The sequence below is a fragment of the Solea solea genome, chromosome 16 (assembly GCF_958295425.1).
Source record: "Solea solea chromosome 16, fSolSol10.1, whole genome shotgun sequence".
NCBI classification, from domain to species: Eukaryota; Metazoa; Chordata; class Actinopteri; order Pleuronectiformes; family Soleidae; genus Solea; species Solea solea.
This window is the reverse complement of record NC_081149.1, coordinates 17089464-17117352: the sequence shown is the minus strand read 5'-3', so window position 1 is coordinate 17117352 and position 27889 is coordinate 17089464. Positions and strand designations below refer to the sequence as shown.

The 27889-nt window shown below is 40.1% G+C and overlaps 3 protein-coding genes across 7 annotated transcripts; all 3 read right to left on the bottom strand.

Annotated features, from left to right (window-relative positions):
* Positions 1-30: 30 nt before the first annotated feature.
* LOC131475614 (GTPase IMAP family member 6-like) lies at positions 31-3883 on the bottom strand. 2 transcript variants are annotated; one of them, XM_058653844.1, is made up of 2 exons: positions 3763-3883; positions 31-926 (listed from the first exon to the last, which is right to left on the bottom strand). In XM_058653844.1, the coding sequence occupies exons 1-2, from the start codon at positions 3779-3781 to the stop codon at positions 259-261; spliced, it is 687 nt and encodes a 228-aa protein (XP_058509827.1). In that variant the 5' UTR covers positions 3782-3883; the 3' UTR covers positions 31-258. The 2 variants fall into 2 exon arrangements, with proteins under 2 accessions (XP_058509827.1, XP_058509826.1); XM_058653843.1 differs by lacking the exon at positions 31-926 and adding an exon at positions 938-2061 and having other exon boundaries at positions 3763-3879.
* Positions 3884-7619: 3736 nt separating this feature from the next.
* Positions 7620-16934, bottom strand: LOC131475260 (adhesion G protein-coupled receptor E1-like). The gene is made up of 23 exons (XM_058653235.1): positions 16904-16934; positions 16203-16241; positions 15725-16090; positions 15494-15622; positions 14810-14956; positions 14583-14708; positions 14014-14157; positions 13719-13865; positions 13470-13616; positions 13334-13371; positions 13016-13096; positions 12854-12883; positions 12086-12248; positions 11889-12002; positions 11633-11808; positions 11325-11501; positions 11027-11230; positions 10270-10511; positions 10081-10147; positions 9896-9987; positions 9053-9212; positions 8885-8953; positions 7620-8713 (listed from the first exon to the last, which is right to left on the bottom strand). Exons 1-23 carry the CDS (start codon positions 16932-16934, stop codon positions 8666-8668), a joined length of 2937 nt encoding a protein of 978 aa, XP_058509218.1. The 3' UTR covers positions 7620-8665.
* Positions 16935-19559: 2625 nt separating this feature from the next.
* Positions 19560-26608, bottom strand: LOC131475079 (GDP-L-fucose synthase-like). 4 transcript variants are annotated; one of them, XM_058652921.1, is made up of 11 exons: positions 26271-26608; positions 24699-24884; positions 23252-23366; positions 23028-23156; positions 22825-22898; positions 22421-22554; positions 22246-22310; positions 22008-22074; positions 21079-21158; positions 20792-20891; positions 19560-20699 (listed from the first exon to the last, which is right to left on the bottom strand). In XM_058652921.1, the coding sequence occupies exons 2-11, from the start codon at positions 24851-24853 to the stop codon at positions 20644-20646; spliced, it is 975 nt and encodes a 324-aa protein (XP_058508904.1). In that variant the 5' UTR covers positions 24854-24884; positions 26271-26608; the 3' UTR covers positions 19560-20643. The 4 variants fall into 4 exon arrangements, with proteins under 4 accessions (XP_058508904.1, XP_058508905.1, XP_058508906.1 ...); XM_058652922.1 differs by lacking the exon at positions 26271-26608 and adding an exon at positions 25571-26141; XM_058652923.1 differs by lacking the exon at positions 26271-26608 and adding an exon at positions 25181-25535.
* Positions 26609-27889: the final 1281 nt, after the last annotated feature.

Sequence of the window (27889 nt, the reverse complement as noted above, 5' to 3'; positions counted from 1 at the left end):
GCGCACACACAAACACACACATAGACAACGTAAAGACAAAGACGGATTTATTGATCCTTAGGTAATCAGCTGTTTATGAGACAAACACCGTAAAACCTATAGTTTGTGGATCAATAACTCAATCGGTGATCAATTAGGAACTTTGACTTTATGTATCTGGACAAGTACAAGCAGCAGAAGCAGTTTAAGTCCAGTAGAAGCAGTTAAAGTCCAGTAGAAGACCAGTAAGGCCTTGGCTCCTCCTCATCCAGTTTTGTTTCACTCAATCCATGTAGTTATGAAGTCATATGTGCCACCACACACAGCAACACATTTGTTAAAAAAATTAAAATGAGACGTCTTCTGGTAAAAACAGCACCCCCTCTGAGAGACCTCCTCTACTTTCTTCAGCAGCTCTGTGACCTGATCCCTGTTGTCCACCTCCTTGTTGTTGAACACTTGGTACTGGCCACTGCACTTGTCGAGCAGCTTACACAGGTTCTGGTCCTCTCTTACAAACTCGGAGATGTCCATGTCTTCCAGCCGGTCCCCGTAGGTGAACAGCACCACGATGTGTTTGGAGACACCAGGACCCAGTATCTTCTGCAGCCTCTGCAGCCCCTGCTGCTCCTGCTCAGTGAACCTCCCCAGCTGGATGGTGAGGAGGAAGGCGTGAGGACCAGGGCTACTGAGCGTCAGCGCTTTCTCCAGCTCCGTCTTCAAGTCGTCTTCAGACAGCTGAGAGCTAAAGAGACCTGGGGTGTCCACCACCGCCACTCGGTAACCCATGATATTGGCCTCACTCTTCTCACTGTGGATCGTCAGAGGTCTGGTGGTGAAGCGGTTCTCAAACACTTTCCTGCCCAGGATGGTGTTTCCGGTTGAACTCTTGCCGACTCTCTCCTGACCCACCAGCACCACCCGCAGATCGCTGCTGAGGTTGGACCCTGGAAACAACACAGCCTGTTAGAGCTGCAACCCTGTGACAACCAGGGCTCAGCACACAGCAACGTTAAACAGAGAGCAGTTTATAATGTTTTCAATAAATGATGGACCAGATTCAGATTTTCATCTGGAAAAATGTTTTTATTAAGAAACATGTTGTTAATTGGTGACTCATTAATGAGAGATAATGACTGGCACTGTTACCATGACAATTACAATTCCCTGCCCTGATTTACTGAATGACACATTTGTCCTTGGTCCCTATCACAAGTCCACCTATAGCTCCTACTGTAGCTCCTCCTACAGCTCCAATGATAGCTCCCGGTGCAGCTCCCACTCCTCCAACAACCGCTCCAGTTCCGGCTCCAACAGCAGCTCCAGCTGCGGCTCCAGTAATAAGTCCAGCAGAAAAGGTCTTCACCAGGTTCCAGATGAAGGGATTGTCCTCCTCTGCTGTGGCTCTTGCTTCCCTGCGATTCATGTTTTCAATTCTCATCAGACGTCCCGTTTCTTCTCTTATGGCCTTCTCAGCCTCTTCAAACATCTCACTGGAGTAGAAGTTTCCTCCGTTGTTGCGAACCATGGCGTTGATCTTCCTCACCAGTTCACTGACCTGATACAGACTGTTGTCTTTGTTGTTAAACTCATGGTATCCTCCCTTACACTGCAGGATGAACTCCCTGAGAGGTTTGTTCTCGTTGATTAAATCAGCCATGGAAACTCCACCGTCCTTCACCTGGTCCACATGGGTGATCAGTACCATCATGTACAGTTTGGCCTTTTCACCAAACATCTTCTGAAGGATGTGCACGGTTTCTTCCTCTTCTTTTGTGAATCTGGTCGCTTGGATCACAACCAGGAACACATGAGGACCAGGAGCACAGAATGAGATACTTTTACCGATCTCTTTCACCACCTCTTCTTTTTTTTTGATGGTATCATACAGACCTGGAGTATCAACAACAGTCAGAGTTAAACCAGCAATCACTCCTGATTTCTTCATACACTGCTGAGTCACAGAGGAGAAAGATGGCCTGGATAGGAAAACTGGTTTTCCTAAGATGGTGTTCCCTGCTGCACTCTTCCCAACTCCAGTTTTTCCAACCAGTGCAATCCTGAGTTCATTGTCTTCCGTGTCTGTCGGAGAAAAGGACAACACTAATGTTGTAAAAGACAAAGTCAAATGACATGATCACTCTAAAACTGCTTGCAGACCTGCTCTGAACTTTGGACATTGTCTGGAGGTACTCCTGCATGTTCCCCAGTCAGATATCCAAATAATGTTTGAGTCCCTCAGTGGTCAGTGCCAAAGTATTGTTAAGTATCTGTGCAAGTGGTGCCAATATGTAGTCTGGCTAATGTCAGACTGAGATGCAGTCTGCAAGGGGTGTAGGCACTTCCCACTTTCAAGAGGCGTGACCAACAGACATGAGTCAAAATGCCTCGCAATTGCACGGACCTACAGCCAATCAGACCAAGGATCCAGACAACTGAAAATGGATCAACAAATGTGCTTTCAGGGGCCACATGGCGAATGAGTGGCTAGCACTGTTGCCTTGCAGAGGCAAAAGACCCGGCTTTGTGACACAATATGGCTGAAGGGCTTTATGCATGGTGTTTGTGCTTGGGTTTCTCCGAGTTCTCCGGGTTCTCTGGGTTCTCTGGTTTCCTCCCTCAGGCCAAAAACATGCAAAGGTTAATTGTCAACTCAAAATTGATCATCGGTGTGCCCTGCAGTTTTCAAAATAAAAGTCTGTTTTCTGTAAATCATGCTAAAACATGGCCCTGCAGTTTTCAAAATAAAAGTCTGTTTCTATCAATTTCTGAAAAAAAAAAAAAAATCATACAAATCAAATCTTTGGTTTTGGATTTGGTAACATTTCCATTTAAAAATGATAATTCTGACAATTAAGTTGTCTATAAAACAGTGCATTCGTATGTAAATGTTCTTTACATTATCAAAATATGGTCCTTGTTAAAAAAAAGTTTGGACACCTCTTCTTTAGACCTTTTTTAACAGTAAAATTTACATTAAAATGCACTGTTTAAGAAATATTTTATTTTCCTTGTCACAATGATCATTTTTAAATGGAAATGTTACCAAATCAAAGCTGTGCAGGAGTGAACAAATGAAACAATTCTGCATTTCTTGCACATCTGGACTCTGGAGTCAGATATCATAACGTAATAAGAACAGGAGGTGAACACGTGATTGAGGTCCCTCCCTGGCCATAAATAATACATTATAAAACCCAAGCTGTGGCCCCTGAAAAATCTGACCGAGGGCCTTAATTGGCGCCCAGGCCGGACTATGGACATGCAAGATCTACACTTTTCAAAATAAAAGCCTCTGTATGTGTTAGGCCATTCAACACATGAAATGAAAGTTAGTCACTGATCATCTTCACATTTATTTTATCTTTTTCTGAATTAATAACTCGTTAGTTTGACAGAGAATCTTATTTAACACGTCAATGAGAGGTTAAATCAATCTCAGCAACACTTAGACTGGGAGGCCCCCTACAGGCCGCTCAGCATCACTGCTCTGTGTTGTTTAGCTGTGGAATTTCCCCACAGAGGACTCGGTGACGTCATGAGGTGGCTGTAAGTTTCACTTTGACTCAGCAGAGTGTCGCACATTTAAAACAAAGAAAATCCGTGTAAAATCACAAAGTTATAAGTCAACATGTGTCAACTTTGTATTTCCTTTAACATTCTTCAAAGTAAATAATAACGACTAACATGAAACAATTCCAAATGTTATAAACAGAATGTGAAATGATTATTACAGTTATGAATATAATCTGCACAGATTATTAATATAGGCAACGTTCTCACCGAGGCTTTGATAATCCATGCTTGTCTCTTCCAGGGGACACTGCGTCTTCTCCGGTCCTGATCCTGACCCCGACTCTGAGTCTTTTTACTTTCACTTGTTTAAAAAAAAAAAAAAAAAACCTGTATCTGTCTGTATCGCATACGCAACGCTACAGTTTTCAAAATAAAAGTCTGTTTCTTATACACAACGCTACAGCTTTCAAAATAAAAGTATTTTTCATGAATCCTGCTAAGACACAATGCTATGCTATAGTTTTCTAAATAAAATACTGTTTCTATGAATCCTGCTAAGACACGGCCCTGCAGTTTTCAAAATAAAAGTCTGTTTCTGCGAATCATGCTAAAACATCAGCAAAACACCAAAAACACAACAGATCCTCCATGTTCTGTTTTATGAGCTGACAGCACAGGGCAGCCGTGTGTGTGTGTGTGTGCGTGTGTGTGTGCGCGCGTGTGAGAGAGAGGGAGAGAGAGAGGCACTGTTGCCATGGCGACAGGACTCTGATAAACCCTAACCCTCAAATACTCATTTAATAAAATCTATGTCAGTTTAGGTCTACGATATCTGCGTCACATGTTTGCGTCTTTATTTCGCAGAATTTTACAAAATATAAGACATTTGAAGTTAGTGATGGAGGCAGCAGTGGATCAACACCTCCTGTGTGCTGCGATGTTAAAATCACTGATTTTCTCTATGAGGTTTGGTGTGGGAGAGTGAGTGGTTTACAAACTTCAGTTTCCTGTTGCCTGAACTATTTTTATTCTTCACTAATATGAAATAATCTCACACATTTTTCTCTTTAATAGTTTTTCTGAAAAAGATGAAGATTAAAATTAGATCAAGCTCTGTATAGATGTATGTATAAATTGTGTTTATACAATAAAAAGTGTGTTTATAAATAAAAGTGTTGGACACATACAGTACACACAATATGTATAAATAAAATATCTATGTGCACAAATAACTTTAAATTAATAACTGAACATATGACTAATTATTAACATTGATAATCACATATACAAGTACATACATGACTAAATGTTTATGTGTGTGTTATTCCATTTGTTTAATTGGGGTAATGTTGAATTAACCCAATGAATGTTGATGGAAAAAATTTCTTTGCAAAATGCAAAGCTTTACAGCAGCGATATTTGAGCTGCCATTTAACATATAGTTGTGACATGATCAGTGATGCAGTATTTAAGGATCACGAAGGATAAGAGTTGAGGGCAGTATCACACAGCTGGGATACAATTAAGACTAAAACAGGCAGAGTTCCATCAATAAGCAAGAGTTTGAATGGACCGCTTTAAACACAATGCATAAAAACATATGGCATTTGCATTATTTTGAATAGCAAGGGAAAAAACTCAAGTCTGCCTAGTGGAAAACAACAATAAAGGCATAATCGAGATTTCAGACGGAGGGCCAAGATGGCACAATCAATTATTCTCTCATCTCCAGATGCAAACCAGAAGAAATCTGAGGAACATTTGAGCCCAAACCAAACAAATATGTCCTTTTGCTACCCCCCAGTGGTCAATAGGGGTAACTGCAACAGCACCACAGTAATGCATTATTTTGGCATTTGACTCCCAAATGAATGCATGGTTGTTCAGTTGTTGCTGGATTGCATTACTACTGGTTACGTATTTGCAAACCAAATGCAAAACTAGCTTTCAGTAAAAGTTGTCCTCATACAGTTTTATCATCAAATAGACCGTGTTCAACATGAATGAATGAATGAATCAATCAATCAATCAATCAATCTGTTGCCCTCTACTGCTGGCCACCCAAAAGTGGCTCATAGTGTAGTTGAGCTCATCCAGTTTATCTACACTATGAGTTGGTAAATGAGTTGAAGAAACAGAGGACATTATTTATTGCTGAATTTCCTCATGTGACCTCAGCAGGTCCCAGAAGGCAGCTTGTGAAGAATCTGCAGTGGGATTGCTGCCTTCTGCCTAATAAACTGAAGCCACTCTGGCACATTGCATTGAACTGGTATGAATGAGAATTTAAAATGATGAGTCCAAGTTCCTTATTGAGTGTCTGGACATTTGTGCAAAATTAAGGATTGGAAGTGTAGGAAATGGTTCAGAAATCTGCAGCCATTTAAACTGTCTGAGATATTGCAAAAAAATAATATACCACAAGACATTTGCAGAGGAATTAGAAGACACAGCACAACCGCACATGACATTACCTTGTAATAATACTTTTATTACCGATATTTTCATTTTCCTTTATTTAACCAGGTAAAAAAAAACTCATTGAGATTTGTCAGTTTTAAGTCCTTCTGCACAGTGTTCCAGGTAGACGCGACAGAAAACTTGAAAGCCTTTTTGCCCAGTTCAGTTTTAACTCTCGGGACCTGCATCTGTATGATGTCCATAGAACACAGGTCATATCGACTGTGGTTGCCACACATGTGTAAACACAAATATGTAGGCAGAAGTGCAAGAATGGATTTATAAAATATAAAAGTCAGTCAGTGAGAGAGGAAAGGAACAACAATGTACACGATAGCCGCAGCCAGTAATAAAACGCAAAGCACAGTGGTATACAGAATCCAATTTCTTTAAAAACTGATCAGGGGTGTTCATAAAAAGCAGGTCTCCAAAATCCAACAAAGGTAAAAACGTTGTGGTGATCAAATGTTTTCTGATTTGCAATGAAATACATGATTTATTTCTAAAAAAGAAACCCAATTTCAATTTCAGCTAAGAAACAAGTTTATCGATGTGCAGTTTAAAGGACAGATTATAATGTATTTTAGACGATGGGACCATTTCAATTTCAACCCCATGAGCAGTTGACAACTTTGGAAAGATACTGATTCCAACACAAACAATGGTCACTGCACCAACAAGCTGACGTGATGCAACATGCTTGTGCTTTTAACCGTTTCGACTATAAATCCACTGGTAAAACACTGTTTTGAGTCATCATAGCCGTCACCATTTTTTAGTGACACTCTCACTATTTAAACACTGTGTCACACGTATGTTTACACACAGTCCTTATCCTAGATTACGTTTTGTGTGGATGGAGTCAAAAATGAAAAATTGGGGACTTTTGTGTTTTTGTCCAAAAGTGGGTGAGGTCAGTTTATTTTGCTCTCTATGGAGAAACTGGATGGTTCACCTCTCACTCAGAGAGTCGCTGTGCGTCAGTAGTCACATTGTATGAAACTAGACAAATTTGTGTACATTCTGGTAGAAAATCGTGTTTGTCGAGTGAAATTCGTGAACTGGAGAGCAGGTTGACGAGTCCATGAATATTAAACTGTAACTGAATGGAAGGAATAATGTCCTAATTGAGCTGAACATATCAAAGTCTGTTTTTGAATTCAATTCATTATAATAGGGAAAATATGTGCAAAAGAAAGGTTGAATATTAGGGAAAGTACGAAATATTATATAAGAAATACAAGCACTACTGACGTTTTGACATTTGAATGAAGTTTCTCTATCGACAAATGATGAATAGTGGCCGCCGCAGGAACAACACTGTATATAGTGGGTGTGATAGGATAGGAATGTGCTGGCTTGATAGCACTTTGAGGACAGGGGCTCCGATCAGAGAGCAGGACACTGAGAGGTTCCTTAATGTTCTTTAGTAATCAATTGTTGGAGTTACAGGTGGGTCAGTGGGCATATATGGGTGTATGTGTGGTCGTTTCTGCATGAACACACATGGCTGGTATCCACCATAGTTTCACCACACCTCGGAATCAACATAAGTTATGACGTAACGTAGGTATGGAGCATACTAGGACAAACTAAAACGAAACTCAAAGGTGTAAATGGGCTAGACAAATAATACAAAAGAAAACCAGCAGACTTTCCTACTGTGGGATTGTTTGCAGCAATGCCAGTGAATTTACTTTTAGAGTAAACGTCATTAAAAGACATTAAAAGCACAGTGTATTGTATTGTATATTACACAGTAAAAACCCTGATTTATTGTGAGACACGATGCAAGTTGCAGAGAAAACACAGGCCTTTGCCTTTCCTTCAAATTTGTCTAGTAAAATCTGACACAGGCAGCCTCAGCTCTCATGTAAATACAATACAAATGGAGGGAAAAAAAAAAGAAACAAACTGAGATTTGAATGTTTTTACAGTTCACAAACTGAGGGTTTGTCACTGCGTTGTTGACGACAGCTCCAAAACCCAAGCAAATGAGTTACGGCAGCCTTTTAACAAGTGTCACAATGGGACTCAAGATTCAGCGTGCGCTACATTTGTACACTAGAAGCAGTTTATCACAAGCTGTTACAATAAGCGATAAAAAGGAGCGAAACTGTTAAACTGAAATATAGACTAATGGCAGTGATAGCGACTGTATTGTTGCATCAAACTACACAAACTCCACTCTACTTATTTGAGCACATTAGCACGATTCAGAGTGAACTCATTTGACTTTCAGCACTCATTGTGAAAATGGCCGGCGGCTACAACCATAAGACAAAGACAAGATGTCAGACTTCTTTGTTCAAACACACGCCACAAAACAGAGATAATTCATCAGTTATCTTTGTTTCTTTACTTCACGACCTCGTTCCTAAATCCAGATTACGCATCCTTGAGGACGTTTTCATACATTCACCTGTAATCTTTGTCTTTGGTTGATCGCTCAACCATCTCATCACGGTCAGTGATTGATATTATAGTCTTTGTACAGGAAAGTCCTAAAGGCTATTGCATTACGTGAAAATAAGGTTTCTAGATAAAATGGAAAACGACCGCAATAACAGTTGTCAAAGCTTTTACGTGACATTTTCACACAGAGACATATTCGGACATATGGAATGACTAATAGTTGGACAGTAAATGAGGTTTGCATTTGTCCTCTTTGTCTTGGGGATGCAAACTTAGTCCATCGCCATTCATGTGTCTACTCCTCAGCCTTGTCCATGTCCTCAGAGATTGACGGAACATCTTTCTGTGGAAATACAGTAACAAGAGTTAGCAGCCTCCTCTGTGTAATTCACATTTGCAGGAACTCCACACTGATTTATTTTTGTATTTGTTCAAATTACTTTTGTGTGTTCATTTCACAGTTATTAAAAAGGTCCCTGTTACAATATATTGTTGCTTCCTTATTGAAACTTACCACAGAGTCTCCTTCTGGCTTGGGCTTATTAAAGGAGCAGGTCAGCAATTTGATGTATTCCTCTCTGACCTATAGAAAATACAATGAAATACAACATAACTGTCAGCAGTAGTTGGCTATGACTATGATAAAAAAAAAAACAGTGAGTGATGGTCAGAATGAATCTACCTCCTTATTGAGCACACAGTGAACAATGAAGAGGAAGGTGCCTTGCTGGGAGTTCAGCACTATGAAAAGGACCTGAAAGAAGAGATTAGTCTGGTACAGGCCCAGAATCCAGGTACAGCCCAATATGACAAACTGGGCCAGGATCTTGAACACAATCAACCTGCAAAAAAAACAAATACAAAATGAGTTGCAATGAAACCGTTTTCTTCCCCCCTTTTTCAATGTGATGTAATAAAAAACATTGAAATGACTTTATGTATTTTATTTATAAATGAACTCTTTGCTTTGATTTTATTAATACTTGCTCTTCGTCTTTATGTTTATTTGACCAACCAGCACCAAATTGTTTTACTGTATATGCACTAGGAGGGTCACACGGTGGAGTAGTGGTTACCACTGTTGCCTTGCAGCAAAAAATCAAGGCCTTTCTGCATGTTCTCCCTGCGTGTGCGTGGGTTTTCTCCAGGTTCTCTGGTTTCCTCCCACAGTCCAAAAACATGAAATTAGGGAAGATTATGAAATGGGATAAGGTAAATTGGACACTCTAAATTGACCACAGGTGTGAGAGTGAATGGTTGAATGGTTGTTTGTCTCTATAAGTGGCCCAGCAATGGACTGGTGACCTGTCCAGCATGTGCCCCACCTTTCGCCCTGTGTTGGCTGTGATTGGCTCCAGTGAGCAACCCTCAAGTGGAGGATGAAGCGGTAGAAGATCTCTTTTACTCAATTCTCTAGTCTCGCTCACTGTCCACAGTTTATTTAAGCTTTTTTTTTTAACACCACTGACAACAGCATCTGTCACTTTAAAGTAACCCCCCAAAGTAGATTTAAAGTCATACTCACCTTGTGTCTTTGGACTGAGAGACATCACTCTTCATGTTGGCCAAAGTGGGTCTCAGACTCCATAAAGTAGCCAAGAACAAGATGCAGTTAAGCTAATAGAGGACACACATTGAGAATGAGTTTGTATGTGACCTAATAACCCTTCATTGCATGCAGCTGCTTATATTATACATTAATAGACTCACTCCAAGGACGGCAATCACTGGTCCTGTCAAAGCCCAATTAAAGTTGCGCTTGTTTGACAGCCAGCACCTGTAATTTAGACATAACACACCATTATCCAGCCGTACACAGCTGACAATCAGTTCAAATATGAAACATAATCGCAGCCACACAATAAATCCATTTGTGTATCACTTGTCCATGCTACTCACACATCTGCTCCAGTGGCACCATATCCATCAGAATACACCAGTGCTGAAACACCCACGATCACAAATGGCACACCATAGCCAATCAGGTAGAGGAGTGGTTTGGGGAGGCCATCTCTCTGGATGACCTGCACCTTGGTGAGTCGTCGAACCAGCAGGTAGAGCTGGAACGCTTCCAGCAGCATCCACACAAAACTTGCCACTATTAAAAAGTGAAGAACCCCAGCCATGACGATGCAGGCCAGCTGTGGGAACAAGTGAGAGGAATCCTGGGACCTTTTTCATTTTCAATCCGAGTAACGTTTAGTACAAGAATTAAAGTCAATGTCATCTAAAATGTCTCTTTTGAGTCATCCCACAGAAAAATGTGTTACTAACCATTTGCCAAATCTGATTAATAAAGTGGTTAAACGTAAGGTCTCAAATTATTCAGCATTTTATTATTTTTTACTTTATTTTACTTATTTTGCACAATGAAGAAAATGTGTATCTACATCTGCTGCTATGTGCGAATGAAGAATAATATGTTAATTTCCCTACAGAAGAGACTAAATGACGTCTGTTTGTACAGAATATAAATGTAGATGCACTGTTGTTTGACCCCATTTTGGCCACAGTTTATAGACATTCAATTAATGTCTTTAAATATGCTCTTAAGTTCAAACACCAATCCCATGTCTGCTGATCATAAAAGGAACAAAACCAAAACCAAGTGCCGCCATCAGTTTCTTGCCAGGAGAACAATGTGCGTCTACTGTACCTCCTGATCAACATATCTGTCATTCCATAGCAGCAGTAGATGAGACATGGCAAGGTTGAGACAGAGGTGGAGACGGGCCGTGTTGTTGATCTTGGGGTTCCAGCTACACAACAGGAACGTGAGGATGGCCAGTCCAAAGAAAAACAGTCCAATAATAACACACACACGACCCAGCCAGTCTAAGAAAGGATCACTTGGTGGAGGCTGAAAAGACACAAGGTATGAGTCACCATGTGTTATCCACCTGGCGCTGGGTGTGGACGGCAAAACACCACCTTACAAATCTACAATACTGTACCTCCCAAATCTGCAGGATGAGGGCAAATGTGGAAAGATGGGAGCAGCTGCACACAGTGTAGTTCTCGTTAGTAAATGCAACTGAACAGCCATCGACTGACCAGTGCAGTGTACTTTCTTCATCTGAATTTCCCTCCCAGTAAACACAGGTCACCAAGCCAGGTTCACTTATTGCTCGCTGAATGAGCCCAGAGAGAAACAGACGTTTTTATTTGAGATGATGTTTGAATAAAAGAAAAAAATCACAGTCCTGTCTTACCTTCAACAGTGTTTATCTCAAAGTGTAATGACGGATACTTTGCATGGTACCTTCTTGTGATAGATGGTGAAATTGACCGGCTGTGTGAGGTTGGTGTTGTTCGACAAGGGCAGAAAAGCGTTGATGACGTCCGAGTACATCTCTGTCCTGTTTTCTGTTGTAAAGTATTGATGACTGAGCAGACTCTCCATCCCGTTCAATGTAAAGAAGGCAGCAGAAGCAGAATCTGTGAAATGTACACACCGAGGAGTTTATCAACACTCGAAAAATGCCACGTTATTTATGAAGGTTTGTAAATATTCTCACCATTGTTGTTTTTGGCCAGACCTTCCAGGTTGATCTGCATGGTGTTCCCATTTGCTGAGAGGAGGGAGCTGTCTTTATTGCTCTCTCCAGGTCCAAGAGTTTGCAGCATTAAATCTAACGCACATGGTAGTGTTACAACAGCTCGATGTGACACTCAACAAGTATGCACACAATCGAGTAAGAGCAATGAATCGTACCCACTGTCGGACTCCTCACGACCGTCTCGTTTGGTTCCTGACCCGGTACCACCATCGCTGTCACTAAGCGAGCCGAGAGGCCCAGAATCAAACTGCCGATCTTAGCGTTACCTTCACTACTCACTGTATTTGAGCGGGCACGTGGTCCGACACCTGACACTTCCTTTAACAAATAAAAGATGTGTGATAAACAGCTAAGCTGGATGATGATGATGATGCAAAGAATATGAGGTCAATATTAGGGGCTGTCAAAGCAAAGTTGCAAGATACAGCGAGATACTGAGATAGTAGCTGAAGATGGAGAGAGGTGAGGCTATTGTTGGGCGGAAGATTTCATTTGAAGAAGCCGAGCCGACGGAACCATCGATAAAACAATGGTTTTATGACAACTACTTGGGTGTCACGGCACAATTTATTGACAATGACTAGAAATTGCTGTGGTAAGTAAGTGGCAAACAAACCAGTCCAGGCACAGATAGTGCCCGTAATAGGCTGGCAGCTGCCCAGCGACGTCCGTTTGTACGCCTACCCTGCCTGTGCTCTCTCTCTGTGTTTATAAAAGATCATAATAAAGTTCTGTGTTACGATTAAACAATGGCGTCTAACAAACGCACACTGTCTGATTACTCATTAATCGAGATTAATCTGGATTAACGGGTTACAAAATGTCAGTTTAATTAGTTCATTTTTTGTAATCGTTTGACAGCCCTAGGAAATATATTATGAGCTTCCAAAGGCTACACAAATACAGTGATGCACAATAGATACCATTGATGCTGAGAAGCCGTTTGCCACAGTCTGCAGAGAAAGCACAAGGGAGAGAGACATAAATGTTTTTCAGTGAAAAACAAGTTCTTTACACTTCACTTGCTTCACGAGGCAAGCCATGTTACAAATAACAGAACACCGCTCATTGCTCTTGTCACTTACTGCTGGTGGTAACATTATGTTTTTATTCTCTGTCAGTTGGTCTCCCATTTCATCAAGGAATTTTTTCTCTTTGGTCTGTCCCTGCAGCGAACACAACACACACACACACACACACACACACACACACAGGCTGAACCAAATGCTATAAGCAGGAGCAGAGTGTGTGTGTGTAGTATTGCTATGATATGGAACATCTGTGAAACATCCAAGCATTTTCAGCAGGTTAAGCCTGTAGATCTATTCTCATCTAAAAAAAAAATAAAAAAATCATAAATCACAACAGATACGTTATGATGCCGTGCTGTCAGTTATATTTACCTCCGTGATATTCATCTCATTTAGAACTAACTGTAAATCTGGTGAGTCGACGGAGAAGAAAACAAAACAGTGAGCACGACCACACCATCATGAGATTGTCCATATGTTGCTGCGACAAAATGCGACCAACGCTTACCTTTACAATATGAAATATTCATTATCCACAAGATTCCTGTGGATGGGTAGAATCCATCGGAGCAAGAACAAAAGAATGACCCTGGTGAATTAGTACACACTGTTAGGTCACCACATATGTCTGGGGTCTCTTTGCACTCGTCTATGTCTGTAGAGAGAGAAAATGGGAAAATAAATATGATCATTATCATGTTGATAATAGTCTTAATAAATCCCGAGTCACATTAGGCTATAGGGAAAACACACGCACCTATGCATGGGTTTTGTACGCTGGCTATTTCGGCTGCGTTGGTCAGCCGATAACCAGAGTGGCAGGTACAGTAATAGGATCCAATTGAGTTTGAGCAGTTGGCATTAGGACCACAGATCCCGGCCTCTTCTAAACACTCATCAATATCTGTCACAAATGAAACAAAAAAACAGACCGTGCATTATGATCAAGATGATGTGGCTGTGCTACTTTGCTGTTTTCCATCAGGTAAACTGCAAAGAGTAAAAAAAAACAGAAACATTTTTTTTTATCCGGAAACCATTTGTGCAAATACCAATGCAGATGTTGGTCTTGCTGGGCTCCTCTTCTCGTATTGTTGATGCATAACCCAATTTACAGGAACAGGTATAAGCGCCAGGTATGTTCGCGCAAACAGATTTGGGGCCACAGATTTTGAGGTCGAGACATTCGTCAATATCTGAGGGAGGAACAGGTAACAAAAGATGTCGTCTTACGCAACAATAAAAAAAAAGCACACTGATAGGAGTTTGACAAAAATGACATGAATCAAATAGCAACTGATTCAACATTAGCTCAGTAGGAACCTGGAGTTTCCTGGAGTTGCAACTAAATGCTGAACAGATACTGTGTCTCACTTTGCATTGGATTAAGTAGTAAAGAATGGACAATCATTGTATAATAACTCAGTAATCCATGTACAGCTGACAAAGCAAAATCTGCCTGAAATGAATCATTTTGAAAGAATCTGAACGTGTTCCTGCATTCCAAACAACTTACAAATACAATCTATTGGTTAATATCATCATAAATAAAAATGTCCCAAAGGAATGGGCTTAATAATAAGAAAATATGAGAATGATGATTGAAGACAACAACACAGACCTTGGCAAATAGGTGTTGCATTAGCTACAACTTCGTAGCCAGGATTGCATGTGCAGAAAAAGCTTCCTATGTTGTTGGTACACACCCCATCATCTCCACAGATATTTGTAAGACATTCATCAATATCTATGAAGAGAAAGAAAAAAAATGAGTGTAGCACAATTATTCCACAATATACCAAGAGGAGAATACACTGATTTAAGAGTGACGGTGTGAAAAAGTTGTACCTATGCAAGGGTTGGTGTTTCCAGGTGATAATTCCAGATCTGTAGCTTGGAATCCAATCACACAGGCACAGCTGTATGTTCCAATTGTGTTGGTACAAGTGGAGTATGAACCACAAATGCCTGCAGTCTGCACACATTCATCGATGTCTGCCAACACATGGGCGTTTAGTATTCAATTCAATTTAATTAGTGCAGCGCTCGATCACAACGTACATTATCTCAAGGCACTGGACACAGACAACATTATAGAGCAGAGAAGCCCAACAATTCACACAAGGAGCAAGCACTAGGCATCAGTGGAGAAGTCTGGGAGTCAGACGAGAGGGGAAGGGGAAGAGAAAGAACAAGGGAGAGGTGAGGTAGAGATAGAAGAGAGAGACCAGGAGCAGAAATATAACAATGTATCAAGACAAATCGTAATCAGATATGACATGTTTATATAACTACAATGTCATTTATACAAGTAGCAGCAGATAAAGAATGACACTGATATCAACTTCATTTATAGCATAATAAGAATAATGGTGCCGATATGATGTGAACAATAAAATTAATAATAATAATAATAATAACATCAATAATAATAGCCTCGAAACTGGATCTGGATCCTGCAGCCTGCAAGATGAGGATGTGCAGTATACGTTTAGACAAGAAAATTGTTTGGCTTCAATCAAAAGCACTTACCAACACAGCCATAGGACTCTGTGGTGGGTCGGTGGTCTGAAGGGATTTCATACCCAGACACACAACGACAGCCCCCATCAGAACAGTTCCCAAGTGGGCCACAGGAGTCTGTGTTACACTCGGAATGATCTAAAACAAAGTAACCCATGCATACACACATCATGTTTGACAGAGTTCTAACTGCAGTGGTGAATATAAAGCAAATGATGCAAATGAGTAATCATTTCTTACAGGTTACAAAAGCCATACTGCCCAGCGAGTGACTGTCCAGTTTGTATATGTAGAATCCTCCAGGACAGAGGATCACACTTATTCCAATAGTGTACACACCGCAGCTTAAGCCACTACTTGATGCAGTCCCAGTTGTTGTTACATTTGGTGTTGTTGGATGGTTGAAGGAAAGATAAATTGGGTATAAGGTGCCACCGATAGGGCCATTAAGGCAGGATGTAATGACAGTGTCTCCACCAATCCCAGTGAAGCGGCACCAACTCCCAATAAGCGGAGCATCATTGTTTGGGTAACCAGTGAAGGAAGATGATGTGAAATATTTGTTGCGCCATGTGTCGGTTACGTTTGTGTATGTGTCACAAGAACCTACAGGGAACAGCATAACCTGAATGAGTGCTCCATAATAACAGTGAGTACACAAAAGCGACCAATGAATGTTATTTCACCAAACTTGTGTCATGATTACAATCATTCATACCACGGGCAAAACCACAACGACTGAGGATGAGGAGGGAACCTGTGAAGCGGAGAGACAAAGAAGAGTCAGTGTTAGTACAAACTGGTGTCATTCGTTCCAGAAAGTATGTCAACACACTGATGCTTTGCTGATTGTGTTTGTCTTCATTACTTAGGCCTATGCCTGTGTGTCTGCATGTTTTTTGGCAGCGATGAAATTTAGTTTGATGTGGGCATTTCATTCATCGTTAAGGATTGTTAAGGATTATTGGACATATTACTTAAATATGATGAACTGGTGCTCCTGAAAGTCTTGATTAAAAAAACAGCACTAGTTTAAAAAGTAAATAATAATAATAATACTGTGCTTCAAAGTAAAGTAGATTGGTTTGGTTAATGCATCCATTATTTTTCAACTCAATGATACAATATTAATTTACATGAGATAGAAGCGACGGTGTATTATTTAAAGACAACAAGGTTTGACTGTGTGAGGTTTTTCATTTTAAACCATCACTTTGGAATTACAAGCAGTTCTGGAGTAATGTACAGTACATTAGTCTAATATTACAGTCAGGTGGTGTTTATCTTTAATACATACAAATCAATTGTCAACTGACACAATTTGTATTGTTGTTGTCCCTGATTAATGCTTCATTCAACACACCAAGAGTGAAACATGTGACTTAAATAAAGATACTGATAGATTGTGAATTAACTTACCCCAGATAAGTGTAAAGACACAGGAGTTCATCGTGACAAGTCCCTCTCTGCCAAGCATCAATAAACTACTGTGTAAGCTCCCTGTATGTAGATTTTAGAAATTTGCACCACATCCAAAAGATGTTTTTACAATGTTTGGTACCAATGCAAAAAGAAATGCAAATTGTCAAGACATGGGGCGGGGGGAGTGCTGTGAGAGGCACAGAATAGACAGTATTTTTTTGTATTCCTATCAATTATAAGCTTTAAAATCTGAAAACATGATCTTATTGTACAAGGACAGGCCGGTGAAACAATACCCCAGATTATGAATGACTTACATAACTTTGAATCACGATGTGTTGCAGTTTTTATGACTGGAGTTTCAGTCACTTGATGCCATTTTAAGAAATTCACAAAGTCACAACCAGTGATCAAAATGTTGCATGTTGACTTTTTCAAGTTGCTTGGCTATCATACACATAAAGCAATGATCATTTGTTCATTGAACTGAATTAGGTTTGTTTTTTTTGTTTTTTTTAAAAGCAGTTCAATTATATCAATTGTTAGATATTGTCAAACAAACAATGCACGTTTTTTTCTTCTGTACATTCGATGAACTTCAATAATCAAGTTCTACAATGCAATTTGCATGTTCGTGTCCCCTCGCGTGCGTGAGTTTTCTCCGGGTTCTCCAGTTTCCTCCCCCATTCCAAAACCATGCAATATGGGGATTCGGCAAATTGGACGCTCTAAATTGACCGTAGGTGTGAGACTGGATGGTTGTTTGTCTCTATGTGGCCCTGTAATGAGCTGGCAAACTGTCCAGGGTGTGTACGCCGCTTTTCGCCCTATGTCAGCTGACCCTCACGACTCTCATGTGGAGGATAAAGTGGTAGAAGATGGACGGATGGAAGTCTACAATGCTTCTATTGCAATATTGTTAATACCTAGTACCTGTCAGTGGGCAGAACATGTACCTTGAGTATATTCTGCCTTCCAATGGTCAAAGGGAGGAACTGCAAATCCATAATGAATTGACAGATGAGCTCTTCACAGACATGTCAGTGCCAGCATCAAACATGCACTAATACTTCACTAAATAACTGAGAGTTAGTGAGTGATGACACAACTGAGGTACAGGAAATTAAAGTTGTGTTGCATATCAGTTAGACAGACAGACGACTTTATTAATCCCTTTGGGAGGTTCCCTCGGGGAAATTAACAGCTCCAACATCCACACACAGCACTGTTAAAATTAGAGTCACACTTTACAGGAGACCGGAAAGAGAAAACACCCCAGGTATCAAACACCATACAATATAGAATAAAATAAAATAAGATAAAAATGACCTATGCTCTATATATACATATATATATACATATATATATATATATATATATATATATATATATATATATATATATATATATATAATGTAAAATCTGATATAATCCATCCGTCTTCTACAGCTTTATCCTCCACATGAGGGTTTTGGCGGGGTACACCCTGGACCCGATACAATCCCAAAATCCTATATATCGCATGCTCCACTACACACAGACTGTAAAAACGTATATGTCTTTGCAAACAGCTGCCTTCCTGTTTCTCCACCTTGTTTAACACCTGGTTCAGACCACCTACGCATGGAAACTCTCCAACTACTAAAGAAGAGAACAACTCTTTATCACGCCTTTATCCAACATGCACTCTTAATTAAAATAAATCCACTAGGACAATTTGACTCATAGGAATACTCCTTTTTCTTACAAAGAATAAGATAAGATAGTGAAGGGAAATTTGCATTGTTACAGCAGCAAAGACAGTAAAGATAAAGATAATAAATATTAAACATGCATTACCAAAAAAAAAGCACAATATATAAAGATATTAACACTAAGGCTATATATAAAAAAAAAAAGGAGTTACAATAAATTGTAGAATGTACATTATGGACAGTTTGCAGAATATGCACAGTATAGGAATTTCCTTGACTGCTATTATATTCAGTTTCTGCCAATAAGTTCCCCCAAAGGTTACACACATGGGGCTTTAATCATTTTAATTCTACATTTTTAGATGTTAATATGATTCCTGGAATAAAATTGGAATAAAAGTGAAAAGAATCAAGTATATATATAGTGTCTTATGTCCTGCCGCACAGATGCGTGCCACATGAGCACTAAGGGTTCATTGTTCATTGTCCACTGACAATGACTCGTTTGACTACAAATCAATCAAAAGTCAACTTGATGGACAGAAACAAAGAGAGAGGATATCACCCGCGATGCTGAATACACATGCAAATATTTAATCAAATCTCTCATTTGTGTGTTGAGAAACACAGATGAAGCACAGGCAACAAGGAGTGATGTTATTTACTGTAGCCGGCCACATTACTAGGCTACAAGTAATACAAAACAGTCTTAAAGAGAACACGATGTGACAAACAATAGAAAAAAGATAAGATATAATAGTTATAATTTATAAAAGTAATTCATAAAAACATTTCCATTTCCATCTACAACACTATGAACTCTGACCTACATGTCAGGACGACTACAGGTGTGATGGTGAAGTCAGGCAGGTACAGTATCGATGCTGGCTGAACCTACAGCCTGCACACATCCCCAACTACTTGTTTGTCTTTCTTAAGAGTCTAATTTTTTTATTATTTATTTAGCATTAGATTTTAGGATATATTTTGACTACCTTTTATATTTAAGACAGTCAGATCACACCCCTGGAGACAATAGGTTTTCCCCAGACGAAACGTCATCACTCTATATATTCTGCTCTTTGATTATCTGTAAATGTCAATCACCTAGGTTCAAACCTCATCAGTTGGGGACAGTCCACTGTCTCTCCTTTGAAGTGTGTAGGTCTCATTTAAAATCATTTAAACAGACATTAGGCTCCGATGGCTACATGCAGATCTAACATCTAACCCCAGGTTGCTCCGGCTAGAACCCAATTCGGTCCACTGAAGCATGTAATGGTGTATCACTGACGTGTACAGCTCTCTCCAACTGCCGTTAATGTGTAAACAAACGTTTATTATATCTGTGGTAATAGCGAAGGTTTGTCTCTGGTTGGTATGTTTGATGTCCTTTTTATCCTTGTTTATTTAGATGATTGGAATCTAAATAAACTACTACACTACTAAAGAATGCACTCAGTGTCATAGTACATGTTGCAATGACAGATACTCTGTTCTATTCTAAAAGCATTAACCCTTCAACACCAAAGCCTCTAAATGTTTTTTGTTTGCTTAGTTTAAACATAAAAGGGCCAGAAAATGTCCTATGAGTAAGGATAACTTTCAGTATCTGAAATTACTCCAATAACCACATGTTGTTAACCACTTTGACATGCAACTTCTCAGCTTTCACAAACCGTCGCGTTTACGATAATGCAAAGTGCGCTTGCACAAACGTGTCGTTTGCGATACCCTCGGTGTTCAAACAACAAGAAATAACATCTTTTGAGTGGAATATCCCTTTAATTTTAATATGCAAGTTCGTTTAGAAAACATAATCACTGTGAATATTGCCCCTCCCTGCACCATAAAACCAAAAATATAGAGAAGTCTTAAGACGTCAATCAGCAAATCAGAAGAATACATTTGCATCAACAGCATAAGTAATTATTGGCCCTCGTATGTTTGCTCATATTGCAGATGTTCACTCCAAAACAAAAAGAAGAAAAACAACAACACCAGCAAGAACATGCAGTGTTTTCAGCTCAGTGCTTCATCACATCATTTTCTCGCAATGTCGTAATTGGCCACAAACCAGTCACAGGTCAACTTGATAGCTGGAAGGACAGATAAAATAAAAGGAAAGAGTTACTTTAAAACACAGGCAAATATTCATCCACATTCATTAACTTGTACTATGAACTCTGACCTTCATCAAGCGGTGTGAAGGTGAAGTCAGGAAGGTAGCGTCTCAGTTTGTCATTGCTCGCCGTCTTCTTCATCTGCCCATCGGACATAGTGGTGTCATACTAGTGTGAAGTGTCAAGGGTAAACCGCATTATTCTTTTTAAACTTAACGGGTTCATAAACATGGTTTTTAAGATTGCTCAAAATAGAACACCTTCTGAACAGTTCATGCATTATCAAGGAATCCTGAAACCAGCCTGTGGGAGCAGGCGTTGGTGTCTGGATTACCAGGAAATGTTTGAAGGATACGACTATTTCACCCTTGAAGTCCAAAGCCTTTGCGATCATGTCCACGGCCTCTTTGAGGGAAACTTCCTTCTCTGACCCAACTGGAAATAAATAATAATAACAACAATAATAATAATAATAATCATAATAATACTAATAATGATAACAAAACAGTGCTGTGTGGTCATTGGGAGTATGCTATTGAACAGGTGAGTTTTTAGTTTGGACTTGAAATGTGGGAGGGAATCCGTGTTGTGAAGGTCAGGAGTGAGGGAATTCCAGAGCTGGTGACAAGACGGGCAGGAGGGACAGTGAGGGGGATGGAGGAGGAGGAGGATCTGAGGATTGTTGTGGAGATTTTGATTATCAAGTGAGACGACCAATGATGGAACCTCTGGAGTCAGTGATGGGTTAAGTTGAAAGGTTTTATTGAAGGCAGCTCAGATCCGAGGAGAACCGAGACAATGCCAATCATGAACAAGGAGATGTTAAGAGTTGGGCATCTTCTGTCCAGTGAATCTCTGAGTTAAGGTATATCTAAGGTTTTGGAGAAAAGGGGGAGAGGGGAGAGACTTCAGGTCAAGATGTCTGGCACCTAAGCCTTCCTCTGCTGATACCTAGAGTGGAATACAGGGAGGACTACGTAGTTGTGTTATCGGTCCTCTGCCCCAGTTGGGTTATGTACAACAAAGATATAATGAGGAACACTCTGTAGACAAATGATGTGATGCCAGGGTTACACAGAAGCCTTTGTGATTTGCCAGTTTCAGTTGGTTTCTACTGAGTTGTGTTTGGCCAAAATCAATAATCCAAACAGGAAGTGACAAGGCTGTGGATCAGGATGGCAGCGGTGTGAGGAGTGAGAGAGGGTCGGAGACAGTTGATATTATGGAAGATGACTATAATGTGTAATACACGTAATGTACATTCAGAGTGAGAAGTGTACGCACCAGAAGTGATAAGAGGATCCACCTCATCATACTCTCTCAGGACCCAGACAAGTATACGGCCTAAGTCCTGAGAATAAACAATAACAATGGGAATTAGTTTGTGTAGACTTTGTTAGTCAACATGCTGGAATACGTTTATACCGTTGTAAGATATTTAAATAGCAACATATATATATATATATTGTTTGTATTAATTGTATACTGTGAACTATCTGACAGCAGCACACTGAGACTTTACCAGAGAGTAGGTGAACTGTCTTCGTGGATTTCCAGTGCCACACACCTTCACGTGGGTTCCATCTTCTGTGAGAGACAAAGAAGAAAAACAACCCTCTACAGTTATTGTGTGTTTTTTTTATCTGTGGTTGTAGTCACTGTTACAGAAGATGGATTTGTGGCTGTGAGTTACACACGTTTGGCTTTGTGTGTCTTGCACATGAGTGCTGAGAGCACGTGGCCATTTTCTGGACTGAAGTTGTCATAGGGACCAAACACATTGGTTGGGATGACTGATGTGTAACAACGCTTATACTGCTGAAAGTATGCCCTGTCCCCACAGAGAAGAGAGAGAAGATTTCAGATGCTGGTAGTTGTTCATTTCTGTCTTTTGCCAAAACAGAAATGACACACAAATGCATTTGTCATATCCATGAAAAAAAAGTAGTTCATGGGTACCATGCTGGTTAAATAAAAGCAACAAAAGACAACCTGTGGAACTGAACCGGTTTATCTGGTCAAGCACTAATCCTCCAGTCATTTATCCTTAGTCTCAGTGTCAGATGAATGTACACATTAGACACACACACCTGGTGCTTACCTGTTCTGAATATCAATCATCCTTTTGGCATACGAGTATCCGTAATTTGATTCATGAGGTGGCCCATTGTGTATCTTGGAGAGTGAGAATAAGGCAATCTTTTTTTTACATTTTCTTATCATTTACACACATCACTATCTGAGACACCTCATTGAAACTCAGTGACTCAATCAAAAACACTCCACACGTGTAGCTCCACTTACCATTGTCTCATCAATGGGATATGTAGTTTTGTCAGGAAAGATACAACTGGACAGGCAAGACACAACTTTGTTAACACCCGTCTCATGGGCAGTGTGCAGGACGTTGTCATTGATCTTTATGTTGTCTCTCTGTAAAAGAAGTCAGATTGTCACTCACTGGCCATGACAGTTCAAAGACAATAGATACAAGACTTCACTTTTACAGTGGGGGATCATGAACTCACCAGAAACTGCAGGTTCTGTTTCAAGTGCATGAAGAGTCCTCCCACTTTGGCAGCAAGGTGGATGACATGAGTGGGATGATACTTCTTGAACACAGCTCTGGTCTGCTCAACATCCCTGTTTATATTTCAATACATTGTTTAAAGATCACAAAAAACTCAGCTTTGATAAATGTCTGTTTGACTTCCTGTTTGTCCAAGCGGGAACATAAAGTAAACAGTATAAAAGGAAACATGAAACAAAAATAACAATAATAACAATAATAATAATAATAGACCTATACTATAAATTTAAAATTAAATATTGTATAGTAAATACATAATACATCTGTATTTTGAAGAGAGTGCTCACTACTTCTTTCCTTTTTGGCACACATTGGCCCTCATTTATCAAACTTGCGTAAAACTGTACACCTGCAGCCTTTGTGGCTGAAAATGCTCGTAATTTGAATTCCAAGCTTCGGGACCACGAAGAGAAGCTTCAGAAGCTGCAAAGGTATCGGAATTTTAAAAATAAGAAATGATTCTGTTTGTCAGCTTGGGATCAAGGGAAGTCAGGAAGCAACAGTGAAGAGTGAAGAGACATTTTTGAATATTTCATTCATCTATCCTTATCATTGACCAAACACTGAGTTGAAAATGAACCCTTAGTGGCACAAATCTGTGCGGCAGGTGCACCCATGGTAAATTGCCGTGGGAATAATACACAACTTCTAATATGGACATCCTGGGGGTGTGTGTCACATATACAGGCTTTTAAGGGATGGATGATCGAAATCGCCACCAAAAAGCGCGTGACTTCGCTTCAGCCAGGGGAGAAGATGACGCACCACTTCAGATCATTTAAAAACATTTTCATCTGCCACATTCACGAGCAGCATCCGTAGAGTTTGAATTCTCTGGGCTCTGTGGGCACTTAATACTTGTCCTTATATTGTACACAACCCCACAAGCCATGTGTTCACAACAGGTTTCTCTCCGCTGCTCCCTCAGACACAGCCCGGTGCAGCTCCACTGTCACCCGTGTGCGTGCGTGCGTGCGTAATTGCGCACAGAATAATCCAAACTGGTTGTAATTATGTCACCTGTAGCCCGTCGACAAACAAATAATCATATTTTTAAGTGCTGAATATGTTGCTATAGATTATTAACAATAGCGAAATCCAGCAGTTTATTTAAATCGAACTCTCTGGGAACCTCTGAACATCCGATAACATTTATCCGATAACAGTCACACCCTGCGCTGCGAGTCCGCCGTGATTTCAAACTTGCGTGCACCTTCTGGTCTGACCTGGCGCGTGTGCGCACGTTTGATAAATGAGGGCCACTGGGAGCATACTTCACTAAACTCCATCTATGAATTATCAAGACACAAACTTGATAACAGCAAAAACCACACACCCGGTAAGGACAAAATGTGAAAAATCAACTTACAACTCTGGCAACTTACGTTAGATCTCCGTCCTTTGAGGAGAGGAAGAACCATTCTTCTCCCTCACGTTTCCCACCTTCCTTAAACACCACATGCTCAATGGCTTTGCCAATCAACCCAGATCCACCTGTCACCAGGACACGCATCGGCTCTGTCTTCTCCCCTGACGCCATCTTCTATTTCTTAGCTGTCTTTTCCAGGGGACTGAGTAAAGACAAAATAGATGTAGAAAAATAGAGAATACTGGTGGAAAACAACTAGTCAGCAGATGAGGGGAAAAACAAATACAATTCAACGACCTCCACCAGAGCAGGTGCTGATGCTTTTTGCATGAAGGAGATCATATAATGCAAAGCCTTACAAAAGTGGAGGCTGTCCTTTTCGTGGAGTAAAATATTCAAATATCCTAACCTGTGGTACAACCCAGTCAGCCCTGTAATGCTGAGAGTGATGGGTTGACCATGAATCACAGACAATGGCTGTTTGTTATGACTGTTTACCTTATCAAAAAGGCCATTGCTCTCATTAAAACAAACAGCATTGTTTCGTGTCAACTCCATTGAAGTGTGACGTCATGTGCAGATGAATGACCTAGACTGACATGATGATGATCCAGTGCAATCCAATCCATTTGTTTATAAAGCACTTTAAATAAGACATAAAAAATAAGACCTCACACAAGGCAATAAAAGACCTCTAAAAAACAAAGCCGTAGAATTAAGCACCATAAAAACAAAAACAAATAGTGTCCAAGGCCAATGAAATGAGATGAGTTTCAAGAAGAGATTTAAAAACAGACAGGGAAGAGTCCTGTCTCGTGTGCACAGGCAGGTCATTGCTCTGCAAACACACAGGTCTCCTCTGAGCTTGCTGCGCTCCAGTGTTAGTACCGTGGGATCCGGTGTCTGAGTGGTCAGTGGTGGAAACTGGCTGCGAGTGTGTGTGTGTGTGTGTGTTCAGACAGTGCATCATTCTTATCAGACAATACAGCACCTTTCTTATCTACTTTCTCTCCCACGTCATCTTTAGTCATCTCACATTATGCCATTTGTCTCGATGTGTGTGTTCTTTCCCTGGTTTCAGCTTTCCACATTCCAAGTTTTTTTTTTTCATGATTTTCAACATCCAGCAAAAGTGCCATTGTTGCTCATTGTTTCTTCTCAGGTTTTCTTCATTTTATCCTCCAATTGTTTCACTCTAGGAAATTTGTTTAGGGAACAAATTCAACGCTCCAACAATGCAATACACTTATGCTTTCTGGTCCCCTTTTCTTCCTCATGGTTTCCATTATTGGCCCCTCAGGTTCGGGATCCTTTGATCTTCGGCTGTACCCTATACCCATTCTCCCTGAGCAGGCAGTGTGCACACTTTTCTCCTAAATAACTCTGTGTATCCTTCTCACAGAGTGTTACAACACAGACGTCTCTGTGAGGATTAAACCTTTTGACCGGCACAAAGTAACTATGAATTGATATTCAGAACACTTGTTCCAAACAAGTGGAATACCCCAGTCTAGGAATGCTTTGGGAACCTGAAAATTAACTTGTTTAATTACGTATCCAGGTGATTCAAAAATAAAATTTCTCTCACCAGACAATCTTTGGATGAGACCTTTGAGTTCATAGGATCCCAGCAGTGAAGATCAGAGATTTTCTTGGTCGGCCCTCCCTTGTCTCTGAATCAAGATGAATTTAAGATGTCTGATGAGAAAATAAAGCTTGAGTATCAAATGGATTGTTGAAGGGTTGTGTTATTTCTTTGCAAAGAGTGTCAAGACGGGACAACACCTCTGAGGCACAGAGAAAGTTTACATAGTTTCATAGCCGGTTCTCACGTCATGAACTTATCCATGTAGCACACAAAAGGCCTGTGTGAAAAGAGAAAGGAGAAATATGGCCTTGGGTCCCAGGAACAGGAAGATTAGCAAATCAGTTTTGCGTGGGCATTACCCAGTGTGTTGTGAAGGTTTAGACGAAAAGTGTTTTGAACTAAGCGATGCACGTAATAAGTTAAAAGGTGAAGCATTCTAAGGAATAAGTATTATATTCCGTAACAGTGGTCGATGCTTGAATGAAGTGGTCGATGAAAGAGACCATATTATGCAAAGCCTTCAAAAAGTGGAGGCTGTCCTTTTCATGGACAGTGACAGTGAAAAAAAAGAAAAGAGAAAGAAAGCAAGACAATTGTATTTTTAAATTGCATATTGTTAATGTTTATATTCTTATTTTGAGAAGATACTTATGTGAACCTTTTCAAATCAAAAAATGATTGTCACAGTGTCAGATTATTTATTATATGAGACACCCCCTGTGAGTTTTTGCCTAGGGCCCCAAGAGACTCTAGAATCGCCACTGCTGAGAGTGATGGTTAACCATGCGTCACGGACAATGGCTGTTTTTTGTTTACTGTTCTAATCAATGAGGCAATCGGCTATAGCAGACTTCACCTCACTCATGCAAATATGGTCATATTTGCAAGTGCGAAAACACAGAGCCACTAAAACAATACGTCACTCCCACTCTGCTCTCTGATGCAAACTTTTCTGACAGACATGATGATCCAGTGCGATCCAACTTTGTTTATAAAGCACTTTAAAACAACCACAGTGGACCAATGTGCAGCACAGAATAATAAATAGATGGACAGAATAAATGAGACATAGAAAGACCTAACATGAGGCAATAAAAATCGAAAATAAGGTAAAAGACGTAAAACATGGGTAAAAGTACCAGCCATGGAATTAAGCACAATAGAAACAAAAATAGTGTCAAAGGCCAATGAAACGAGATGAGTTTTAAGAAGAGATTTAAAAACAGAGAAGGAAGAGTCCTGTCTCATGTGCACAGGTAGGTCATTGCTCTGCAAACGCACAGGTCTCCTCTGAGCTTGCACTTACTTTTTGGCACTTTTGGCACACCGGAAGTCATTAGCTGTTCGACCACCAAGGTAAGAAAGTCATTTATTTCCACTTGTCACATTTCTACCCTCTCACACTGTATATCCAAGCTTCTTTTCGGATCAACACATAGAAATATAACGTAACCTAACGTAACCTAGCTTGACCTGATGGTCAAAACACATACAAAACTGCTAGATATTTTCTAGTACATGTCTCCCAGTATCTTTTATCTAATGAACAAACATCAAAGGCCCACAAAGTCACGTTCCTTTCCTTGCAAGAATATTCAATCGAAGGCTTAAAGCCAACG